At 36.5% G+C, this 21,069-nt stretch overlaps 1 protein-coding gene across 1 annotated transcript in view; it reads left to right on the plus strand.

Moving 5' to 3' along the window:
• The window catches only part of SLC1A3 (solute carrier family 1 member 3), a 61,552-nt gene that overhangs the window by 24,123 nt on the left and 16,360 nt on the right, over positions 1 to 21,069 (plus strand). Inside the window, exons 4-5 of the mRNA XM_040542230.1 lie at positions 19,196 to 19,400; positions 20,801 to 20,843. Of these exons, the coding sequence (XP_040398164.1) occupies positions 19,196 to 19,400; positions 20,801 to 20,843 (248 nt within the window). The remainder of the gene's footprint in view (positions 1 to 19,195; positions 19,401 to 20,800; positions 20,844 to 21,069) is intronic.

The following is a 21,069-nucleotide window of genomic DNA, read 5'->3' on the forward strand; positions in this document are numbered from 1 at the left end:
CTGATGTAGCCTTTCAATGTCAGACTGCAACACAGACAACTGCAGGAGACACAAGTGACTTTCCTTACCCAAAGTCAGAGGCATCACTGTTTTTGTCCCCGGACTTTTTCAACATATGCATAGTATTTACCCCTACACAAACTACAGAAGAAGCTGATAAAGTGCAGAGACCTGGGATTTCCATGTGTGGATTTTTACCGTCCTGTTAACTAACCACAGATGTAAGTAGGATGCCCCTGATTTCAACTATCCATGGTGTGCAACAAATGGTGAAAATGCTAAAAGCAAGTAGCAAGGAACATGGTCTATCCCCTCAGCAAAATAAAAGCAAAGGCACACAGCATGACTCAAGTAATAAATTGAAACACAAGCAGAGACCATAATTAATGCTAAGTTGTTTGAAAATACCTATAATGAAGCAAAGATAATATTCAATGAAATAACTGAACGAGAAATAGTTTCTAAGCCACTCCATTACGTAAGTCAGGAAAAATGCAGCATCTGGATATGAACACAGATTCAACTGGTGAAAAGCCCAGTTTTGCCCAAAGCAACTTAGGGATATAAAATGTGGAAAATTAATGCTGTGACATGTTATGTAACCTCAGGCAAATCATGTTACTTTTTTGTATCTGTACTGTCTCTTTTCAGATGTAGTGCTGGCAAAGGTGTGTGTTGGTTTCTTTTATTTGTTTATTTATTTATAGCTACTGGGCAGCAGAGATGACTATATGCTGAAAACTTTAATTGAGACAGGTACATTAAGCTTTCATGGCTCAGCAGACACAAAGTGTATAGCTATTGTATTTATATCACTGTGGAGATGGAAATAAACTTGAGCAAATAATTACAGCAAGAATGGTAAGGAGCCACCACTGAGCCAGTTGCTACGGAAAAGCTACACCCGATGTTACCTGATTTCAGCTAGCTATGATGATATCACGAAAAAACAGATATGCATAAATTGACTGTTTGTTTTGATAGATCCATATGTTTAACAAGAATGTATTTGCCATGACGTTAAATATAATTTCTCCTGAAGATAGCATATGGTGTGATGGACCTAAACTAGGTTGTATGACAGGGAACTGTAATACAATAGCACAGCCTTCCACATCCACACGGCAGCTGTACCCAGTCCCCCATAAAGACATAATTCTAGAAAAGGCTATAGTCCCAACTTATTAAATTTAAGAAATGATGTTTTATATCTGTCTTTCCAATATATGAGACAGTACCCATCAAGTGTAACTGGATGCAAATACCATTAAATATTACCAGTACATCCTTTCTCCACTAAATTATAAGCATTTTTCATTTTGACATTTGTAATGTCCCTTATTAACACTTTAAGTTAATGGCAGTGAACATAAAGTGCAAGAATTTTGAATTTGTTTTTTTCTAACCTCCCGCATCAGAGAACACGAAACAATAGGAAGGTTTCATAAAGAGACCTCTGCATCACCTCTTCAAGGAACAGGCTGGGAATTCAACCTGTGTCTAGTTTTGTAGAAGCAGAAGCCACGCTGCATAAAGTCTCCAAGTAGTTCCAGTGTTATCCTGTCTTCTCACTGACAAGTCTATTGTGGGAAAAATACTATCACTTACGAGGTCCCAGGTGCTGTCTGTTTTCATGCAGAAATGTTTCAACAGATGGGAAATGTCTCCCTGATTTCCATATGTATAAACATGGATGTAATCCTTATGTCTGTTATACTGAGTCTTAAAACAGTACCAGCAGGATTCCAGAGAGGGAACAAACGCTGTGGAGTCAGCAATATTCTTTTCCCAGGAAGAAAAAGGAATTCCCTTTAATTCTTTCCAGCAGAACAGACCTATAAACATCTTGGGCACCCACAGTAACGCTGGAAGCCAAAAATGTTACAAAAATCAGTCTTACTTTTCTGTGTTTCAGCTTAAGAAATATATCACTGATTCAGTTCATATAATACATACATGACAAATGAGAAACAATTAGGCCCTGTTTGTTCAATTTAGCTGGATACCAGAGCAATAAATCCATGTCCAAGTTCTAAAAATTGCAATTTTTCCAACATTTCCAAAATTCACTGATTTTGTATGTCCTCACAAAATTATTTTAGAAATCAGAGCAATCAAAACCCATCAAATCAATCATAAATTTTATACTGATCTTGGTTGAGTCTAGTTGGGGCAGAAGAACAAAACTAACAAATTGTCTTTGAATGAAGCACCTTCTAGATTACCAGTGTATTTGAGCTGCCTGTAGATATGTAGTAGTAAGCTTGCTAAGAGAAACCAATCAATGAACATCCTCAGAACTTGTTATTTTTTTCTTATGCCTTTCTTTTAATACAAAACATTTTATTAAACAAATGACATCTTTTTAAGGCAATTTTCCATCTTCCTCCCACTCCCCCATATTATATAAGCATGTCATTGCCATGAAAAATGAATTGCATGGAAGATTTAATTTTATTTACTTTTACATTTCATGCACACGTCAGTTTATGCGTTCATATGTGTATTTACATATGCAATTTGCATAACTGGATGACAGATAAATACTTTTTCCACAAATAAAGGAAAACTCACACTTCGATTTGTGTGTCTCTAGAAAGAGACACACATGTTCTCCATGGATGAAAATATGGCCGTGCAAGTTAATAAGTTTGTGAAAATACATTAATCTTGTAAATAGGATCCCTTGCAGGAGTACAAATAAATAAATATATAAATAAGAAGAAATATCTGTACTAGTACAGATCCAAGTTCTACAACAATTTCATCTTGAACTAACATGTGTATGGTAGATTAGGGCCAACAGCACCTAAAAATCTACAAACGCTTTGCTAGAGAAGTAATTTTTACACTATGTTCATAAAAGTAGAAGGAAAAAGGATGAAACTTTATACACATTTTACTACACTACAATTACTGCAAACACCAGATCTTTAGTACTTGTATTACTGTTTAAACCAAATGTCTATCAAGTTAGATATATAACCTCTAATAATCATTATTTAGACAAGTACTAAGAGATGAAAAAATTGGAACCCTCCTATACACAGTTTTAAAAGGGATGTTGGCGGGATACATTTGATAATTATGTCATGTAATTCTAATACAATTTGGACAAATGCTTTTAGCAGTTACAAAATGAGTCTAAGTAACAGGGCAGCTGCATTTTGAAATATCATTAAGAAAATAAAAAGGTAGACTGGAAACTATTCAGCACCTAGAAATATCAGCTTTCAAGGTGTTGGCAATCAATCTGATTATGAGTTCCTCATAGTTTCCCCGTATGGTTCCTCAAAACATATTTCCTCAACAAGTTTCTACATAAAAATTTCTCCAGCAAGAAATGAACTATACCCAGTTGTAAATCAGAAAGCATTCTGAAAACCATTAACGTTAGAAAACAATAAAGAAATGTTATATGTATTTGTAAAGCTAAAAAAAAAAAAAAAAAAAAAAAAAAAAAAAACTTTGGATAGAGCTTCTTACTCAGCAAATCCTATATACCTTGACTTATGCAAACACTGAAAGCAAGGAGCTACAGAAGGAGAAAAGATCATAAAATGAACACTTAACGATGATAATCTCACTTCTAAACACTTTTGCAATAGGAAATATCCAGAATCTCTCCTCACAAGATTCTCAGAGGACAATCCCAAGTGAACTCAGATACCACTCAAAATTAGAACTCAGTAAGATGAATTTACTGCATAAAATGACAGTGTATAAAATAAAATCTGTTTATACCTAAAAAGTGGAAAGTAAGCAGTAGCATAGTTGTGGAAGTCTTATTCTCTGCAGTCAGTAATACAGAAACAGCAAGGGTCTTCATGAAGAAAGCCTGTAGTATTTAAAGAAAGCAAAATTCAAAATATCCTCTAAAATCTTTCAAGTTTGCATACAGATCTTAATTAAAGGCTGATTTAAATTTCACCGCAAAATATAGCTTTTCTCAGAGAACCACTACTTTTGGTCATTTCACAACTAAATGTCCTGTTTCACAGGTCACTACACACTGCTATTGAATTTGTGTTCTCCATAGGTTTCCAATTTAGCTGGTAACTCCCAAAAACAAAGGCTCTGTTTTGATTTTTTATGTAAATGCATTACATCAAGACTTTCCTTGCTGACTGGAAGTCACTGTAAGGAAAAAAAAAAAAAAACCTACTTGGAAGAGCTTGTAACAATTAAAGCTTCTTGCCTGAGCACTAATGGAACATTGTAAACCCACACTATCTCTTTACTAACATTCCTATGTCTCTCTGTTTATTTCCTGTTCCTATCAAACGCAGGAGGACTGAAAGTATCTTAGAGACAACTTATAACAATTTTTTAAATATTTTAAAATTATTTTAATGCAAATACATTTGAATTGATTACAAAGAAAACATACCTGAAAAGTAAAAACCACAAAAATATTATGAAACGTAAAATTAGCTACACTAAACTCTAAGTTGAAAAGACTTGGTTTTGCATTTTGTACAATTTGCAGTATAAAATACAAAAAACAAGTCTCCTCAGCAGTTCAGGAATTAGGACACTGAAAGCAAGCATTTTATTCAGGGTATTGAAGACTGAAACTGTAAAGAATTATGTTTTCAATAGTGAATGACTGATAAAATGACATGATTTAGAATGGTGCCAAGTGCAAAGTAATACACCTGGGAAAGGCGACCATACTACAGCTATACTATGCCTAATCATTAGCTCTCGATTGGTCATTAGTACAGAGGAAGCATTCTCAGACTCGCTGTGAACAGTACAGAGAAGGTGACAAGGCTTACTAGTGGTAAGGAGTTGCAGTGAAATGCAAAGAGAGATTAAACAGACTACAGCATTTCAGCTTGGAAAAGATACAACTGGTGTGGAACATTGCCGTAAAAGTCTACACAACTCATGAATTATTTGTAGAGACTTAAATGGAGTAGTACTATTATATCTCATAATGATTTTTCGTAATAAAGGAAACATGGGCTGTCCAATGAAATAATCAGGGAGCACATTTGTAATAAAAGAAGTACTTTTCTTACAGCACACAATTAAATTGCGCTCCACGTTGGTACAAGCCATAAGTTAATAGTTTCAAAATGAAACTGGAGAGTTCACAGATACAGCCACCATTGACTATTAAGCTTGCAGCTCTTGCTTTTCTACTGCTTTCACCTCTTTACCTGTAGCTGGAATGCCATGGTCTGCATCCCTATTTCTCATGCATGAGTACAACTCCATCATAGTTAATTCTTCGTCAGTTTGTCTTTGCTATAACACAGGCAGCACAAAGATAATTGCCATAACCACTCGTGTAGAACAGAAACATCTAAACAACCAAGAACATTCCCTCAATCAAGAATGTTCCTGAGGGTGCATTCTGGGGACACCAGGAATGCTACTGGGAGTACTTGCTCACCAGCAGGAGTAATACACATCATCCTTTCATCAACATTATAAAATCTGACAGACACAAATTACTTCCTGCATTAGCTGCACAGATCGTTGCAGAAGGACCATCTGCAGACCAAACCCTGTGCATATAAGCAGAAGGTTGTCAGCTCTCGAAAACAGGAGACTCTAATGCTCTCCTTAGGTACTCTACCGTTGTTTTCACCCTCAATTTTTATTTTTCCATGTTTTGATAATGGGCAATTGTTGACCTTTAATGCATTATTTCAGCTTAATTGGAAAATGAAATGTAATTACTGGATCTGCTATATGCTGCCCTTTAATTATATATCTGGATTTAAAAGTTCTCTAAAACTGATTCAACTTTGTCATCATTACTAGGGGCAGAGATATTGAAGACCTGTCTCTGGATAGTGCTGCTGGGTGCCCCACCTGTGTTCTGAGCAATTGATAATGAGGAATGCCATTGCACACCACAGAAACTACAAGGCTCAAGCCTGGGGTCTGAGTTCCATTGAAATATTTGATTGTCTGGAAGAGGAGGAAGACTGCTCAGCTAGCAGTTTGTCATTCATCGCCATGCACTGGTGAGGGAAGATGAGGAGGAGAAAACAGAGATAGTGAGGACAGAAATTTCTAGCTGGGGAAAGATTTGTTGAGACTACAGATATAAGAATCATCAGTGTCTGGGATATGAGCTGCATATTACAGTCACAAAGCAAATCCTGCATCCACTATAATTCTTTTTAAGCAGGTGCACCTATTAGTGCATATTTCTTCTTTATTTTTTCTTCCTGGTTATTTCTGAATATATTTTGTATCCTCTGGTTCAGACCTTGAGAAATGAATCCAACAAAACATAAACAGTGCTGTCGTATATGCAGTGAAGATTCTCTCAGAAGATATCATAGCAATTTAAGAGCTTGCCTGGTTGCTAGGAATTGCTTTCCAGTTGTGTCACAGTTACTTTTCATAGCTGATAACTTTCTGCAGATACATGACACAGGGTATGGTACCTTTTCCTTATTTTTTTGTTGCAAAGTTGTCTCTAAATTAGTTCCTGAGGCAGCCCTGAACACAGCAAAATGTATGCTGAAACATGGAATCTCTTTACAGAATCGACATCCTGTTTTAATTGCGTGGAAAGTCTTTTGACGTGAACTTTTTCAGGCTCACATGAGTCTAATCTGGTTTTCTTCATGTAAGTCAGTCCAGGGTGATGTTATGTTGCTGAAGATTGATGCAGAGCTCACACAACATCCCACCAGCTCCAGAAATCACTGCTTGGTTTGGTTTGGTTTTGGTAATCATTTAGTCTAGGAAGTATACATTTTGTCTAGGTCTGGGCATACTCTGCCACTTCTATGTAGTGCCTCAGATATTTTACATGGGCCACCCTGATGACATTCTCCCCCATTTACACAAAGCCTTTTTCCTTTTACTCTCTCTAGGACTTATCTCCATAGGTTTGACTGAGCACAGTGATGTCACTGATACATACCACAGCAAAGTCAATTACATTCACTTAAAAGCCCCATCCGTCTGTCTCTGGAAGGTAGCAAGTACCATCCAAATTCCAGAAATGGTGAGAAAGAAATTTCTACAGGCCAGTGACTGTTCTCAAGGCTGGCTTTTCTTGAATGGCCTGTCTCAGTGTTTCTCAGGTCAACAGTGGTGGTGTGTTTAGTTTTTCTCATCTTGACCCAGAGTTCATTACTGCAAAGCATGGCACTGCCATCTGAAAGAGGGACATGTGCAATCTGTGCAAACACAGATTCCTCAGAGGTTTGCACAGTTAGCAGAACAGGGCAGTTTAGTGTGTCACAAAGTCAGTTCCTGCTGTTATGAACACATCTTGCAAAACATCAAGAAAAACAGCTGGAATGGTTAGCTCTTAACTTTTGTCTCCTCAACTCATCTGATACAATTGTCCCATGTACCTCTACAGTTTTTTTCTTGAAGGGACCTTTTTCTCTGCAGGAGTTATACCAATGATGGTCGACAAAGAGAAGTAAATTACGATACAGAAAGACTTGTGCAGAAAAAAAATTGTCTCATTATTTATGGGGCAATACCATATGGGAAGTTAAAAGATCACATTCTTTACAGTTTTACACAATTGAATAACAATTCAGTTCTAATACCTAATATGAAATATGGGAATAAAGAAAACATTAGAGTGATCTACTCTCCTGCCATCAGAAGCGTTCAGATCTTAATGATATTCTTAAAGACTCATCCTCTCTGAATGTCAAATATCTAAGCATATTTTTATTCCTTGGATGTGAATAAAAACTCAGAAGTAGACTATACCCTGAAAACCCTTTAGTCAGACAACAACAAGTACTTGTTCTACAAAATGTTGATTTTTAAGTTATTCCAATATTTAGAGAGCTTGACACGTAATTCTTGAGTAGTTAGAACTGTCAATTCTAGTATTATTCTTTAAGCAATATTCTTTATCACTACTTCATGGAAGAGTTTGAAGGGCCACATGAAGTTGCCTTACTTAAGCATGTTTTCAGGAGCAGGTTTTTGATGGTAACATACTTAAAGAGAATTCACATTTTTTCACATGCTGATACTGTTTCCTCCCTCCATAAACAGCTCTGTCTACTTGTATGCAAAGCTAAATACTTACTTTATTCTAACATTTCACCACCCACTTCTAACTTAGATTTGAATATTTGATAAAATCGGAGATTCTCCAGTGAATATAGTTCCTCTTAAGAGCTAGTGAAAAAATATGTTTTGGTCGAGAGTCCACCAAATGAATGCCTGTTTCATTAATGAATACATTCTTGCACTGAAAATCAGCCTTGTCTAGTATTTACAATTGCAGTACAACTTAACTCCCCAGACCCTGAAAACAAAGCTAGAGAACATTAGCTTACTAAGCCTGCTAATGTCTATCTCACGGCTAATGAAGCTGTGCAAAGGACCTGCAACCACAGAGAAAATAAAGCTTTTAAATTCAAGATGTTTGATGTTCAATGTTTAATAGATCATTAAAAAGTAAATAAGCTTCTTCTCTGTTCTGCTAACATCACAGTCCAAAAATAACAGTAACCTAAAAAACAAAACAAAACCTAAAAAAACCCTTCTCTTTCATCTGTTCAGTTTTAAAGCATTTGATATTTTCTTTGATACCTCATACCTCTCATAGAAATTCACATGCTAAGTCCTGCTTGTAAGCAGATGATGCCTAGATGGCTCTGTATATCACTTGAATCATGGAAGCCAAAACATTTTTTTTTCAGCCCTACTTAGCACCATAATATCTCAGAAAAGAGTTGAATAATATTATTAAAAAGTACTGATTGCTACTGTCAGGCATTCCAAAGGAAGACTTAACTTCTTCCCATTGCCTCCTACAAGTCTGTAAGGTGAGGAAAGACAAAGCAAAAAATGTACGACTTTGATGTTTCAAGGCTGTAACTGAATCAGTGACCCAGAGTTCAAGAGGTCACAGAAACAAAGGAGAGAAGAGAAGGAAAACAAAAGCCCATTCACATGAAACTCCAGTTCCACACTTCCATAACGAGTTCTCAGAACAGCCTTAACATCATTACCCAACTATGAAAAAAAATAAATCCAAACTGTAATGGCAATTCAAAGTGTAATTGACTAGTTGCAGTGAAAGCAATGACTCCTGAGTAGTATTCATATGGCATATCACCAGTGAACCTTGTGGGTTGGAGTTCGATGATCTTTAAGGTCCCTTCCAACAAGAGCCATTCTATTCTATGATTCTATGGCCTTAAAATCACACACACACACACCAAAAAAAAAAAAAAAAAAAAAGTTCTTGATAAAATTCATGTTTGTTACCTTTTAAACTCTTGGGGCAGAGATAGGGTGTAATTAAAACATTATTTCCCCCTATGGTCTGTAAAAATAAATAAATAAATAGAAATATGCTAGTGATCTCATAAATTAGGATGTTCTTATTTATAATTAAAATATTAGCAGGCAGATTATAAGTAGTGTTTTAAAAAGCTGCCAGTTCATAAAATTGAAAGTGCCTTTAAAATTTTCTTTGCCATGGTGTCTGCATTGAATCCCATATGCTTCAAACAGGTGTTGTATACTTGATAAAGGAAGTCTCAGATTATTTCTCAATTCATTATTAAAAGAAGATTCAGGTCTTGATGGTATGCAAAAAATATGCAGAATTTTTCTTATCAAATCCAAGTTAATGTTATTCTGACTTAATTGTCATAGACAGATAACAGATATTTTAAAATCAGTTTGGGAAACAGACCAGCAACAGCAGTGTGGCGCTCCATTCGAGTTGATTTATGGTGCTTCAAGTGAATGCAGATAACACTACAACTTGGCGGAAATTAAAATTATACCTGAGATGTGAGAAGAGAAAAGTCAGGGAGCTAAGTAAAAATCAGTCAAGAACAACTTATAAAAGTATACACAGTGTTGCAAAAAAGTACACACTGAAAAAATGCCTGAAAAATGGGAAATAATATAATAAACTGAAAGGATTACAAGAACATGTAAACACCAGCATAGTGTTTGTATCACAGACAAAGCAGTAAGCAACAGCTCCATGAGCTGCTCAGACAAATTCTGTGCAAGATCAATAGATAAAACCACACCAGATGATTAAACTGCTAGCTTGAAAGCAAATTGAAAATTTATCACTTTGGGGTTGGACACAGAAGAACTTTGTCACTGGAAAGATTTCTTAAAGACAGTTGAGCTTTGATTATTAACAAACCAAAGATAAATTGTAGCTACTGCAACAACAACAAAATACACCAGATTATTTTGTGAGTGGGCAGTTACTACTGTAACTTCAGGTTATTCCAAAAAAAATCACGTGTTGCTAACATATCTAAAGGCAATGTCATGCAGTTCTTTCCCAAAATGCCTTAGTATTGCAGAGTAAAGAAATATGATGTCTCAATGTTTTTAAAGTTTCGCTAAAATTAAAATATGAGCAGAAACCTGATGGACAGGTTGTTACTGTACAGACTAGAAGCACATCACTATTGGTTCAAATCTTAGCTGAGTCACATCCAAGTGAGCAAAACTTCTTTCCAAATGATGGCTGCTGCATGAACTTAATCAGTTTCAGATTCTAGTGTGCAATCATCCAAATAAGAAATACCATCACTGTATTATTAGAAGTTTATTGAACAGCCAAAAATTGGCTGGCCATCAATGCTGGATCACCTTTTGAGTGAGAAGGTGACGCCTCCTTCTTAGAGCTGTGACAAATCACAGATTGGTACAAGTATTTGGTACAGATTTTGTACCTCAAATCCTATGTCAGTTTGCAAACAAAGATTTATCTATCTCTACCTTTATACTTCTATTTTTTTAAGTCAAGCAACCTTAATTTTCCAGTTTTTAAATCTTGCACTTCACTGACTACGATTGTGTTCATTTCATTTTTATAGCAGTTCAATAGAAGTGCCTCTTCAGACATATATTACATACTAAAGATGTAAAAGCAAATGCATTTTTACATTAGACTGCATTACTAGTTACTGTTCCTTTAGGGATACCTTTAATCTCACATCTGGATTCCAAAGTATGTCATACGATGTTTTTCAGTAGCGGCTAAGTTAGATCAGGAGTGCGTTAGCATAGTAAATAGTTTACAGCTTCATCACGTGATATAGAGCCAGTCAGATAACAGAAGCCCTGTACATTTGTGGAATGTTATTTAATAAGTACTGCACATACAAAAACATGTCTTTGAAGGGCTCCAGGCACTGTCTGCCAAAACGCAGACCTGCCTTTTAGCAGATTAAAAGCTTCCACGTGTATTTTAAGGTACTTTTTTATGAAGTTTATGGAGTACTATATAACATGCTTAACAGCATTCAGAAGGGAAGAGTATCTTTATCAATCGTATCTTGCCAGGATGCAGTGTGTTTTGTGTTTAAAGTAGACATTTTTGGCAATATGTTCAGAATAAGTGAAAAGTGGTATTTTTATCCTTGAGGAATAGAGTAGAAGTCTGCTTTAACTACTAGCATATTTATTTCAGTCTTGTAACAACATGTCCTGTAGGATTCAAGCTGTCTTAACATGCTTTGGTTTATCAGCTAATACAATGAACTTTTTTTCTGATCAAACTGATATAACTTACCATGTTACATTATGTTTTTCTTAAGCAAATGTTCTGTGCTCATTGTTTCACTCCTGATAAAGAAAATGAGTAGCTTTATGCCCAGCAAGAATCTTATTTACTGGAAATTTTAGCCCAAATGTCTGGATATAAAATGATGTCTTTTTAGAATTGCACTGTACAGGTAGCAGCAGTGTTTTGTTACCAAAAAACAAAACAAAACAAAACAAAAAAAAGTGAGCTGCTATTTTCTGTGTTCCTGGGTCTCTGGTTCTTGGCTTGAAGACAGTCAGTCCTTTGTACTCTGTTATTACAATGAGGTAACCAAAGAAAGAGAGTCTTGGTTTGAGACTGTCAGCTGTTACTAATCACTGCTCCATGGCTTGCTGTGAATCCCTGCTTGCCTCTACCTCCTGCTCTGCTTAGCACACATAAAGAAGATAAATTACTCCCTAGTTTCCCTTCAAAAAGCATATTGTTTGGCACATTCCAATACAGTGAGCAAAAGATGGAATAATGTGAAGAGTTAAATGGGTATCTAAACAGACCCACAGCAGGCTTCTTCTCAGGCAGATGTGAGTTTCAGGAAATGCACTTCTCCAAACACACTCTGGCATCTTGCAGCCCCTGCGAGTAAATCAACTACGGTCTTCAGAATAGTACAGCATAACCCTTCAGTAACAGAAATATCACTGACACTCAATAAATGCAGCATCTAAGTGCTATTTACATATCTCCTTTTACTGGGGGCTGTAATACTTTGGTGTCTAAAATGATTTAGCAACAACAACCACCGTCTGGGGAAGATTACTGAATTCTTCCCTGCCTTCAGTGACTGACACAGTCCTGAGACAGAGAATAATTTTAAAGGAAGAAAGTGAAGTTGTTTGTGCAACTGTGAAAAGTACTGTGGAAACAAGCTAAGTAAGAAGAGAGCAAGGCTGTGGAATAAACTACCACAAGAACAGCTAAGGTAAAATGAGCAACTGATTTGAACCTCAAGCTTGAGAAATTTATAAACAAGACTGTATAATATATTTGCCTGTTGTATCAGAGTAGTATACTTGATGGCCCAGGAAACACTTTCCAACATAAATTGCTTTATTTTTTTAAAAATAAGACAACAACTTTTGTTGACGCACTGAAACCAAGAAGAGGTTCATACCATTAAAATGAATTTATTCCACTGAAAAAGCAATATTGGTGATGAATGACAAAATAATCTTTCATTATCCATGATTAACTGAAAGGTAAAAATCACTGTAAAGCCGATAGAGATTGTTTGGGTCTCTACCATTGACACTCATCAGTAATGTCCTGACAGTATCTTACTGTGTTTTAACATACATACCCTTTCTAATGATGAAACTGCAGCTGGAAGAGCATAGTTGCAGACAGGAGGATGAAGACCAAAGGAACATGGTCAGTTATTTGCTATTTTTCCTTAGTGAGAGTTAGAAAGGGATGGAGGAAATACATTTGCCCCAAGCACAAATTACACCTATTTGCTAGCATATTTTGTACACTCTATCCGTCAATAAGTATTGGACCAATGGGAATATGATGTTCAGTCTGCATCACTGTGTTATTGTATGTGCAAAACCTTTCAGGATTTTTAAGAGTAATTCAGCATCAGTTATCACTGAGAAGTATCCAGCGTCCACATTCAGATGTAACTCAAACCAATAGCTTTATGAATACCAGAAATATATCCATATGATGGGGTGGGAATCCTCTAGAAGTTGTTGTTTTGTTTTGTTTTGTTTTGTTTTGTTTTGTTTTGTTTTCTCATCATATGCAACCTTTCTGCTTGCTTTAGTGGTGAAGAATCCACAGAGAAAGGCACAGCACTTTATGCGCTTATGTGGACTCTTGGGATTATCTTTATGCAGATTTTTTGGAAGGCAGTGCTGGCTTGAGAAGCCATGGCCCTCCAGAGCTCTCCAGAGCCCAGGTGCTCTTTTACACACCTTTTGTTCTCTCCTTGTCATCCAGCTGGTGCATGTTGTTTGCTCAACTGTGTGGTGAGAACAGAGACAGCTTAAAGATAAACAGTGCAAAGTGAGAAACACAGAACTTGCTTTAGAAGCACTGCCACCAAATAGCAAAGGATGTGGTCTAACACTACAGACAACCTGAAGTAATGGCAAAGAGCTGCCAAAAGGACTAGCTGTCTACTCCCAGACATGCTCTCCTTCTGCTTCCCTTGTAAAAATTTTGATGTTAATATTACACCATCCTGAGGTGATTCAGAAGACTGACAGAAAAAACTAACCCTACAAGAAACAAAGTGAATAGTTTTCTGGTGGAGTTGGACTACAAAGCTGTGGGGCATGACTTCAAGTGCCTCTCTAGATACTTAATTGGCTCATTATATTGCATTACTACATCCCAGCCATGGGTTTCATTAGTCAGTTTGGCTTAATCACAGTCATGTAACTTTGGATCAAACATAAGTACTACTTTTCCTGTGAGATTTGTCAAATGTTCTTAATAGACCAGGAAAAATTATTAAAGCATAGAATTTCATTATTTAAATTTCTATATTCATATAAGAATAAATTAAATTGAGATTTGGGGACAGCTTGTCCTATTGGTTCATGCAAAAATGCATGCAGAACTATATTTTAGACTTGTACTTTATGCGGTTTCAGGAAATCATTAGCTGTATTAATTTAATATTCATTAACTTCACTAATACATAAAGTTTTTGAAAATATTATTTAGCTTTTTTCTTTGCAATTTTATTCTTCTACTGCTATTGCTACTAAAAGAAATAAACTTGAGTTTGGACTAACATGGGCCCTGATCTTGTGAAGGACTCAATTGTCAAAACTTTAACTATTATTTGACTTTTCTTTTCTGGGAATGCTCAGCAGCTATTAGAATAAAGCTTTAGAGCTTAATTAATCATGTTAATTAAAGTCAGGCAGTACTGCCACTGTCTTTTCCTAAATAATGCTTTTGCTTAGAATTTTTCTGTCAGGATATTTTACCATGACCTTAGTGTTATTCATTTCCAGAAATCCTTGTCAACATACACAGAAGAGATTGCTCTTACAATCTCATACTGAGCGTTTACTCATCACACAGTGGTTAGTAGATGTAGGGGGTCGGGAGTAGCTCATTTAAGACTGCTTCATTAGGAGAGTGAACGACAACCTAAAAGAAACAAAATTAGGGCAACACTCCTGAATCAACAGTTGCCATTATTGCTATTCCACCATAAGAGTCTTTAACAAGCAAATGCAATTTCCTAACGAAGAGACTCCAAATAATAAACAGGAAAATAATTAGCAGTAAAAAGATGTTCTGTTCATAATGTTTTATTCTTAAAAACTGATTCTGAAACATCAGTCTCAGGAAATTAATACAAAAATCTACATTAGCAAGAAAGTACCATCAGTACAGTTCTAAGATATTGAATAAGGAAAAAAAAAAATAATGATCTCAGAAAACCTCCCTTTTTTATTTGCATCAGTGAATATTTATGAGGACCATACTGCACAGTTTGTTCTACACGCACATTCAGAACTGATTCATCATTTTATGTATTTTAAATCTTCTTCATTGTGCATCAAAATTAATTTTAAAGTAACCAAAATTTAAAAATATTTTGAACGTATCTCTTATACAAAACACAAGAATTTTTGTCTAGGAAAGCAAATACCAATAGAGGCACCTCCAGATTTAGATATTTCAGTATTCTGTATTATTTAGACTCATAAGTACAATAAAAATATAATTAACTTGAAACCAGTAATAATATAGTAGCTATTCAAGAGAACTGCTGCATGATCATTTCACGATAATTTGCAGACCCATGATGAAATTAAGTGAACAATCAGAGCAATCAAATTAACAATTCAAAATTTAGCAAATTCACCTAACTAGATTTTTTCTCCGTTTCCCTCCATCCTTTCTTTCTCTTTCACCTTCTTTTGCAACTACACTGCTTACTTGCTTGCTGCCTTTTCTATGTCCCAAAATATTTTCATTTCTTCTCCAGCACCTTTGTTGAAGAACCACTTAAGCTTTGCTTTTTGTCCTGGCAAAGGAGAACTCCTTATTACATCTTTATTTCACCCACAGCATGACTGATTCATCACTTATTTCTCAAGAGGGGAAAAGAGTGTGTGAAGGGGGAGGACAGGCAGGGGTATGAGTCTGTTTGCAGTCTCACAGACTTATGCCTCCCCCTTCTTTCTTCCCTTCCTTCCCTCCCTCCCCATCAACACTTAAAAAATCATTCCCATTCACGTTGTTTGCGAGCACACGCTAGGAGGAATTACAGGCGCTTTGCTGGGGGTTGCCTTGACAACTCCAGGGCATCCCTGTGCATGGGGACCGGTGGACCAGCAAAGTTTCCCAGGCCCCTTGCGGAAGGGGAGGGAGGAGGAGGAGAGGAGGCAGTGAGAGGCAGAGAGGCAGGAACCAGCAGCCACGGGGAGGAGAGAGCAGTGAGTGGGATGAAAGGGGCACATACATCTCCTGTGGGACGACGGGAGTTTTGCTGGCTGGCTGTGAAAAGACACTGAGGATACAATGGTTTGTGACACATGAAAGCTTTGGAGTGAACTTTATTGCTTCTTCATTAAGGACCCTTCCAGAGACCCATTCAGCTCTACGAAACCCTGTCAACATCTTAAAACAGAAAGAAAACAAACCCCTTCATTTTCTCATGTTTTAAGAACAGATTTTCAATATTTTTTAGATAAGTCTTGCTGTTGGTGTGCTGGAAGCTTTTGCAGCTTTGGCCCTAGAAGGTACCACATGTCCATCCTTGGCTTCTCATTAACTCCTGTGGGCGGGAGGGAAGGCTGCCGAGCAGCTCCCCAGTAAGTGCTCTCTGAGGTGAGAGCTTGCTTCCCCCTCATATAGCTTTTGTTCATACGTACGCCTGCCATCACTTTGCTTTGAATGCTTCCTGCTATACATGCCATGAGCAGTTAGAGCCTGAGAAGAGAGGAACTGCTGTTCCCTACTTTCAAGCTGAGAAGTCATTTATATGATAAGCAAGAGCAGAAATGAGACTGAGCAACCTAAAGCAAGGGGTCATGTATTCACAGCCAGAGCACATAATAGGAAACCAAGCTGGAAAGCAGCTTACAAAGAAAAGAGCATGACTCTTGCTCCCTGACATATCAGTTACACACAGTTCACTACTTGATCCCAGAATCAGTCCAAGAAAGAAATAGGATCACAAGCTCTAATCCTTCAACACAGCTATCTTCAGTGTTAAGATATGCCTTACACTGACTCCTAGTGATTTTTGCAGTGTAGGCTGCTCAGCCTACTGTCGAGTGTGGAATACAAAGAGAGATCAGAATTGGTTAAAGCAGTAGGCTCATATGCCTGTGAACCCCGTAGACTGGCAGTGCTCAGTATCTGGTCCTGAATCTATTACCTGGAAATGCCAGGATTCTGGAAACCAATTGATTTAAAATCTATGCATTTCCTTTTTTTTTTTTTTTTTTAATTATATAGATTAAATTCACCTTTCAATTTTTAAGATGTAAACTAAGTTTAAAACTGATCTCAGCTAAAATGAAAAAGTGTACAACCCACTGCTTCTATTTTAGAAATAACAAGTAAAAATGTAAAACAGCAATTAAAATATATAAAAGCAAAGTTGGCTGGACTAGGATGCATGCATTGATTTTTCACTTTTAAAATTACATTTCTTTTTGTTATACAGTGATGCTTTAAACATAAAATTTCTAACAAATGCTGTCTGATATAAACACTGTGCAACTCAGTAGCAGATCTGAAAGACTGCAACAATTATTAGCTGTATTTTTCTATACTGGTTAATTATACTTGCATTACTTTGCATTTGCATTATTTTGAGGACTCAGAAAAAAGCAATCCTCCATCCACCCACAAGACTGGCTATAGGATTTCTTTCCTGTTCACAAAAATAAGAAAACTTTTTATTACTTGTAGCATTTACCAATTTTCTCACAGAATTTCAAAATGTATGAATGTAAACTTACCATAAACATTATCATCCCTGATACTGATGGAAGAGCTGAGTAGAGAAATGAAGGATCCAGGGCTTCAAATGTTGGATTTCTATTTTCAGTTTCTTACTGTGTTCCTAACACTTCACTCTTCTGTTACAATAACACATAAATCAAGCCATTCAGGGTGCAAATCTAGCGGTCTCTCTTTGCAATTTATTTTGTGGGTACAAATCTTACTGGCTGTAATGGTTTCTGCCGAGAGAACAGGCGAGCCCTAGGAAAAATGAAAATGGTAAGTATGAAGCATGAGATTGGTTTTGTACTTTGAAGATCTGATCAGAGCCTGGAATGCAGCCTTGACCTCAGTTACATCAGTGACTATCTAGAGCAGTTTCACTGTAACTCCAGTAGCACGTATTTCTTCATTCAAAAGGAAAACAGAAGTACAATGTAGCTAGTAACAAGCATTTTGAGAAAATACTTAGTTTTGCCAGGTCATGATTCTGGTTTTATATTTCCGTATTATTTATGTTCACCTGCTCCTTTTGCCCTATTTTAAATGTTTTCTCTTCTAAGATAGTTACTCCGAGCAGGAGCTGGGCAACATTCATTATATCCTCTACATTCAGAGCATTCACCTAGATAAATATATGAGTGGTCAGCAAAATTTTGGATCAGACAATGCCATATAGGAGTGCATTGGAGAAGATAATACAGCAAAGAGATCCTTTCATGACCCCTTTCTTCATTTTGCACTTTGAAAGCATTATTCCAAAAGAAACAGCACTGGTGTAGGACAGATGGTATAGCCACCAAGAACGGTGAAGTTACTGACTACTTGAAATTTTAAGGAGAAGGTGCTAAGTGGCATTTTAGGTAAACAAACAGTAACTGCACCTGTTTAGAAAGAGAAGGAGATTTCCATTTGAGAGTCCTCATGAGACACTCCTGAGAGGTTCAGAGCTCTTTCCCTGGCAGAACTGCACCTTCATTTGAAAACCACTGTGCAGCCCTGTTGGTGCAAACTGGTGAACAAATACTTTAGCAGATGCCATACTGAGCACCCTAGTATTCACATTAGACCAGACACATTAAGAACAGCCAAGAATTAGGATAAATGTCACAAGTTTTGCAAAGCTTATAAAGGACTCTAAATGCGTATTCATAAAATAGCAAGGATTTTCTGAAACAAGCTAACAGCACTTAATCTATTTTAAACTCCCATGGCTTGGGACAGAGGTAAACTCAGGTCATTCCATTAAGGATTGAAGAAAACTCTTCATAGACATTAATTGTAGTATATATTATCAACATTTCTTGAGAGTACCCTGTTTTCTTTTTTACCATTACCAGTTAGGTGAAGCACATTTCTAAGGCACATTTCTCAGATTAAGGTAACTATGTTAATAAAAAGATAAAAATTGGCTCACTGGATCTAGGGAGTGCCACACTGTGTCAGACCAATAGTCGTTGCCTTTTACAAATGTAAACAAAGCACAAAAAGATGTAATTCTTATAATAGAAAATGAAATAGCAGGTGTTATGGGTGGTAGCAAGTATTAAGGGTGGGATGTGAAAACAGTGGCAGTATGAGTTGCAAAAGAGGGATGGTTTATGCCGGATGTCTTTAAATGTAAAGGTCTTAAAATTCTTCCCACAAACCTATTTTCATTATGCTGAGTTTACAGTCATTACAACTGTATGAGGTGAACATGCTTGTGCTTATATTTACTAGGAATTGCTGCCCTGGACAGTAAAGCGTCAGGGAAGATGGGAGTCCGAGCAGTAGTCTACTACATGAGTACTACGATCATTGCTGTACTGATTGGTATAATCATTGTGGTCATCATCCACCCTGGGAAAGGTACAAAAGAAAACATGCACAGAGAAGGCAAAATTGTGCAAGTGACAGCAGCAGATGCCTTTCTTGATTTAATCAGGTATGGCTATGATATTGCACATTTTCTGTACCAATGTCAACAACAGTAATATTTAGATTTGCATGAGAAAAATAGTGGATAATTGTAGATAGTGACTGTATAAACTAGCCAAATTTCTTTCAGCTATGCAATATCACTGTTTCTAACCCCTACAATGCTACAATACATGGGTTTATATTCAAATCAGGCTGTTGCAAGGGAAGAAGCTGCTTTTAATATTCAAAGAAAGATTCTTTCACACACAAAAGAAACATTTCTGTTCTGCTTTCTGCATGGGTCTTTTCCCCTCTTTCCATAGCACAATCCTTATTATCCAAATTCCTCTGCTTTCTTTTATTCCAACTTTTGACAGTTTTCTCACTTCACTTGAATCCCTGATTTAGTTATTCATCTTAATTTTGAATGGTAGCTGCCAATTTGCGTGCATCTACTCAACTTTGTTAAATAATATGGATGGGAAATAAATTCCAGGAACATGCAAATAAAATGCTTGAAATAGAGGGGCACAGATATAAAAGCTTGTTTTCTCCTTGCTCAGAGACTCTGCAATACCTCTTTTGTAGAGCTAATATGTCATAGATGTATTCCAGGGAGTAGGGAAGCTGAGGTTTTGAACTCAGGAGCTTTTCCACAGGTAAAGCCACCAAAATTTTGTGTTCCACTAACCCATTTGGAGAAGCCAGAGACATGGAGAAAGGCCTCCAAGAGTCATGCTGCCAGGAAGGGGGACTTCAGAAAGACCCATGAAGAGGTTTGCACTCAGATTCCTCCAGATTTGTTCAGTTAGGCTGCCTCTAATTCCCTCAGAAATATCACCATTCTGGAAAACAAACAGACTCCCATATGTAACAAATATACACATACATATGTAACTATATGTCTGTGTTATTATTAAAGCATACTCCAAATTCAGAAATATTTATTTTTTTAATCACAAGGCAATAAATTGATTAATGAAATTCATGTTGTGCTATGTGACTGCAAAAAATGTTTGAGAAGTAGAAAATAGTTAAATATTAATAACTTCTTTATTAATCTGGATTCAGAAAGAATTAATAAATACAAACTTTAATTAATAAATACAAAGTCAGTACGGACACACAGAGCTTTGTTCATTTGGTAAATAGCTAATATCCTGCTTCATAACAAAACCTGCTATACGATAATGGATCCAGAGATTATAATTGTCTATGGTCTATCCAACCCTACAGCATTTTGTCCTGATAAAGCTAACCAGGCCAATGATGTATGCAAAGCTCTACTCACTGTATGCATAAATACATATTCATCTTAGGGTTCCTTTGAAAATTAGTTGGTCAATCCTATTGTTAGCTGTGCCACTGCCTAAGGTATTACTAGAGTCCTATTACTTCTTATATTGTTTTCTTTCTCTTTCACAGAAATATGTTCCCTCCAAATCTGGTGGAAGCTTGCTTTAAACAGGTAAAAAATATTTTTACATCTAAAACATATAATAAAGTAAGACACTTAAATGTAAAAGCATTTTCTTTAATAATAGCCTATGGTTGTACAGCAGAAACAAATCTTACATGCCCTGATATCTGTCACCAAAATAACCCCTAACCAAGTCTGATCTTTGTTTTCAATCTTATCATCTCAGTATTTACTGTGAGAAGGGAAGAAAACCCACCTGGCAAAAACAAAGCAA

This window comes from Cygnus olor, chromosome Z (assembly GCF_009769625.2).
Source record: "Cygnus olor isolate bCygOlo1 chromosome Z, bCygOlo1.pri.v2, whole genome shotgun sequence".
In the NCBI taxonomy this organism is placed as follows: Eukaryota; Metazoa; Chordata; class Aves; order Anseriformes; family Anatidae; genus Cygnus; species Cygnus olor.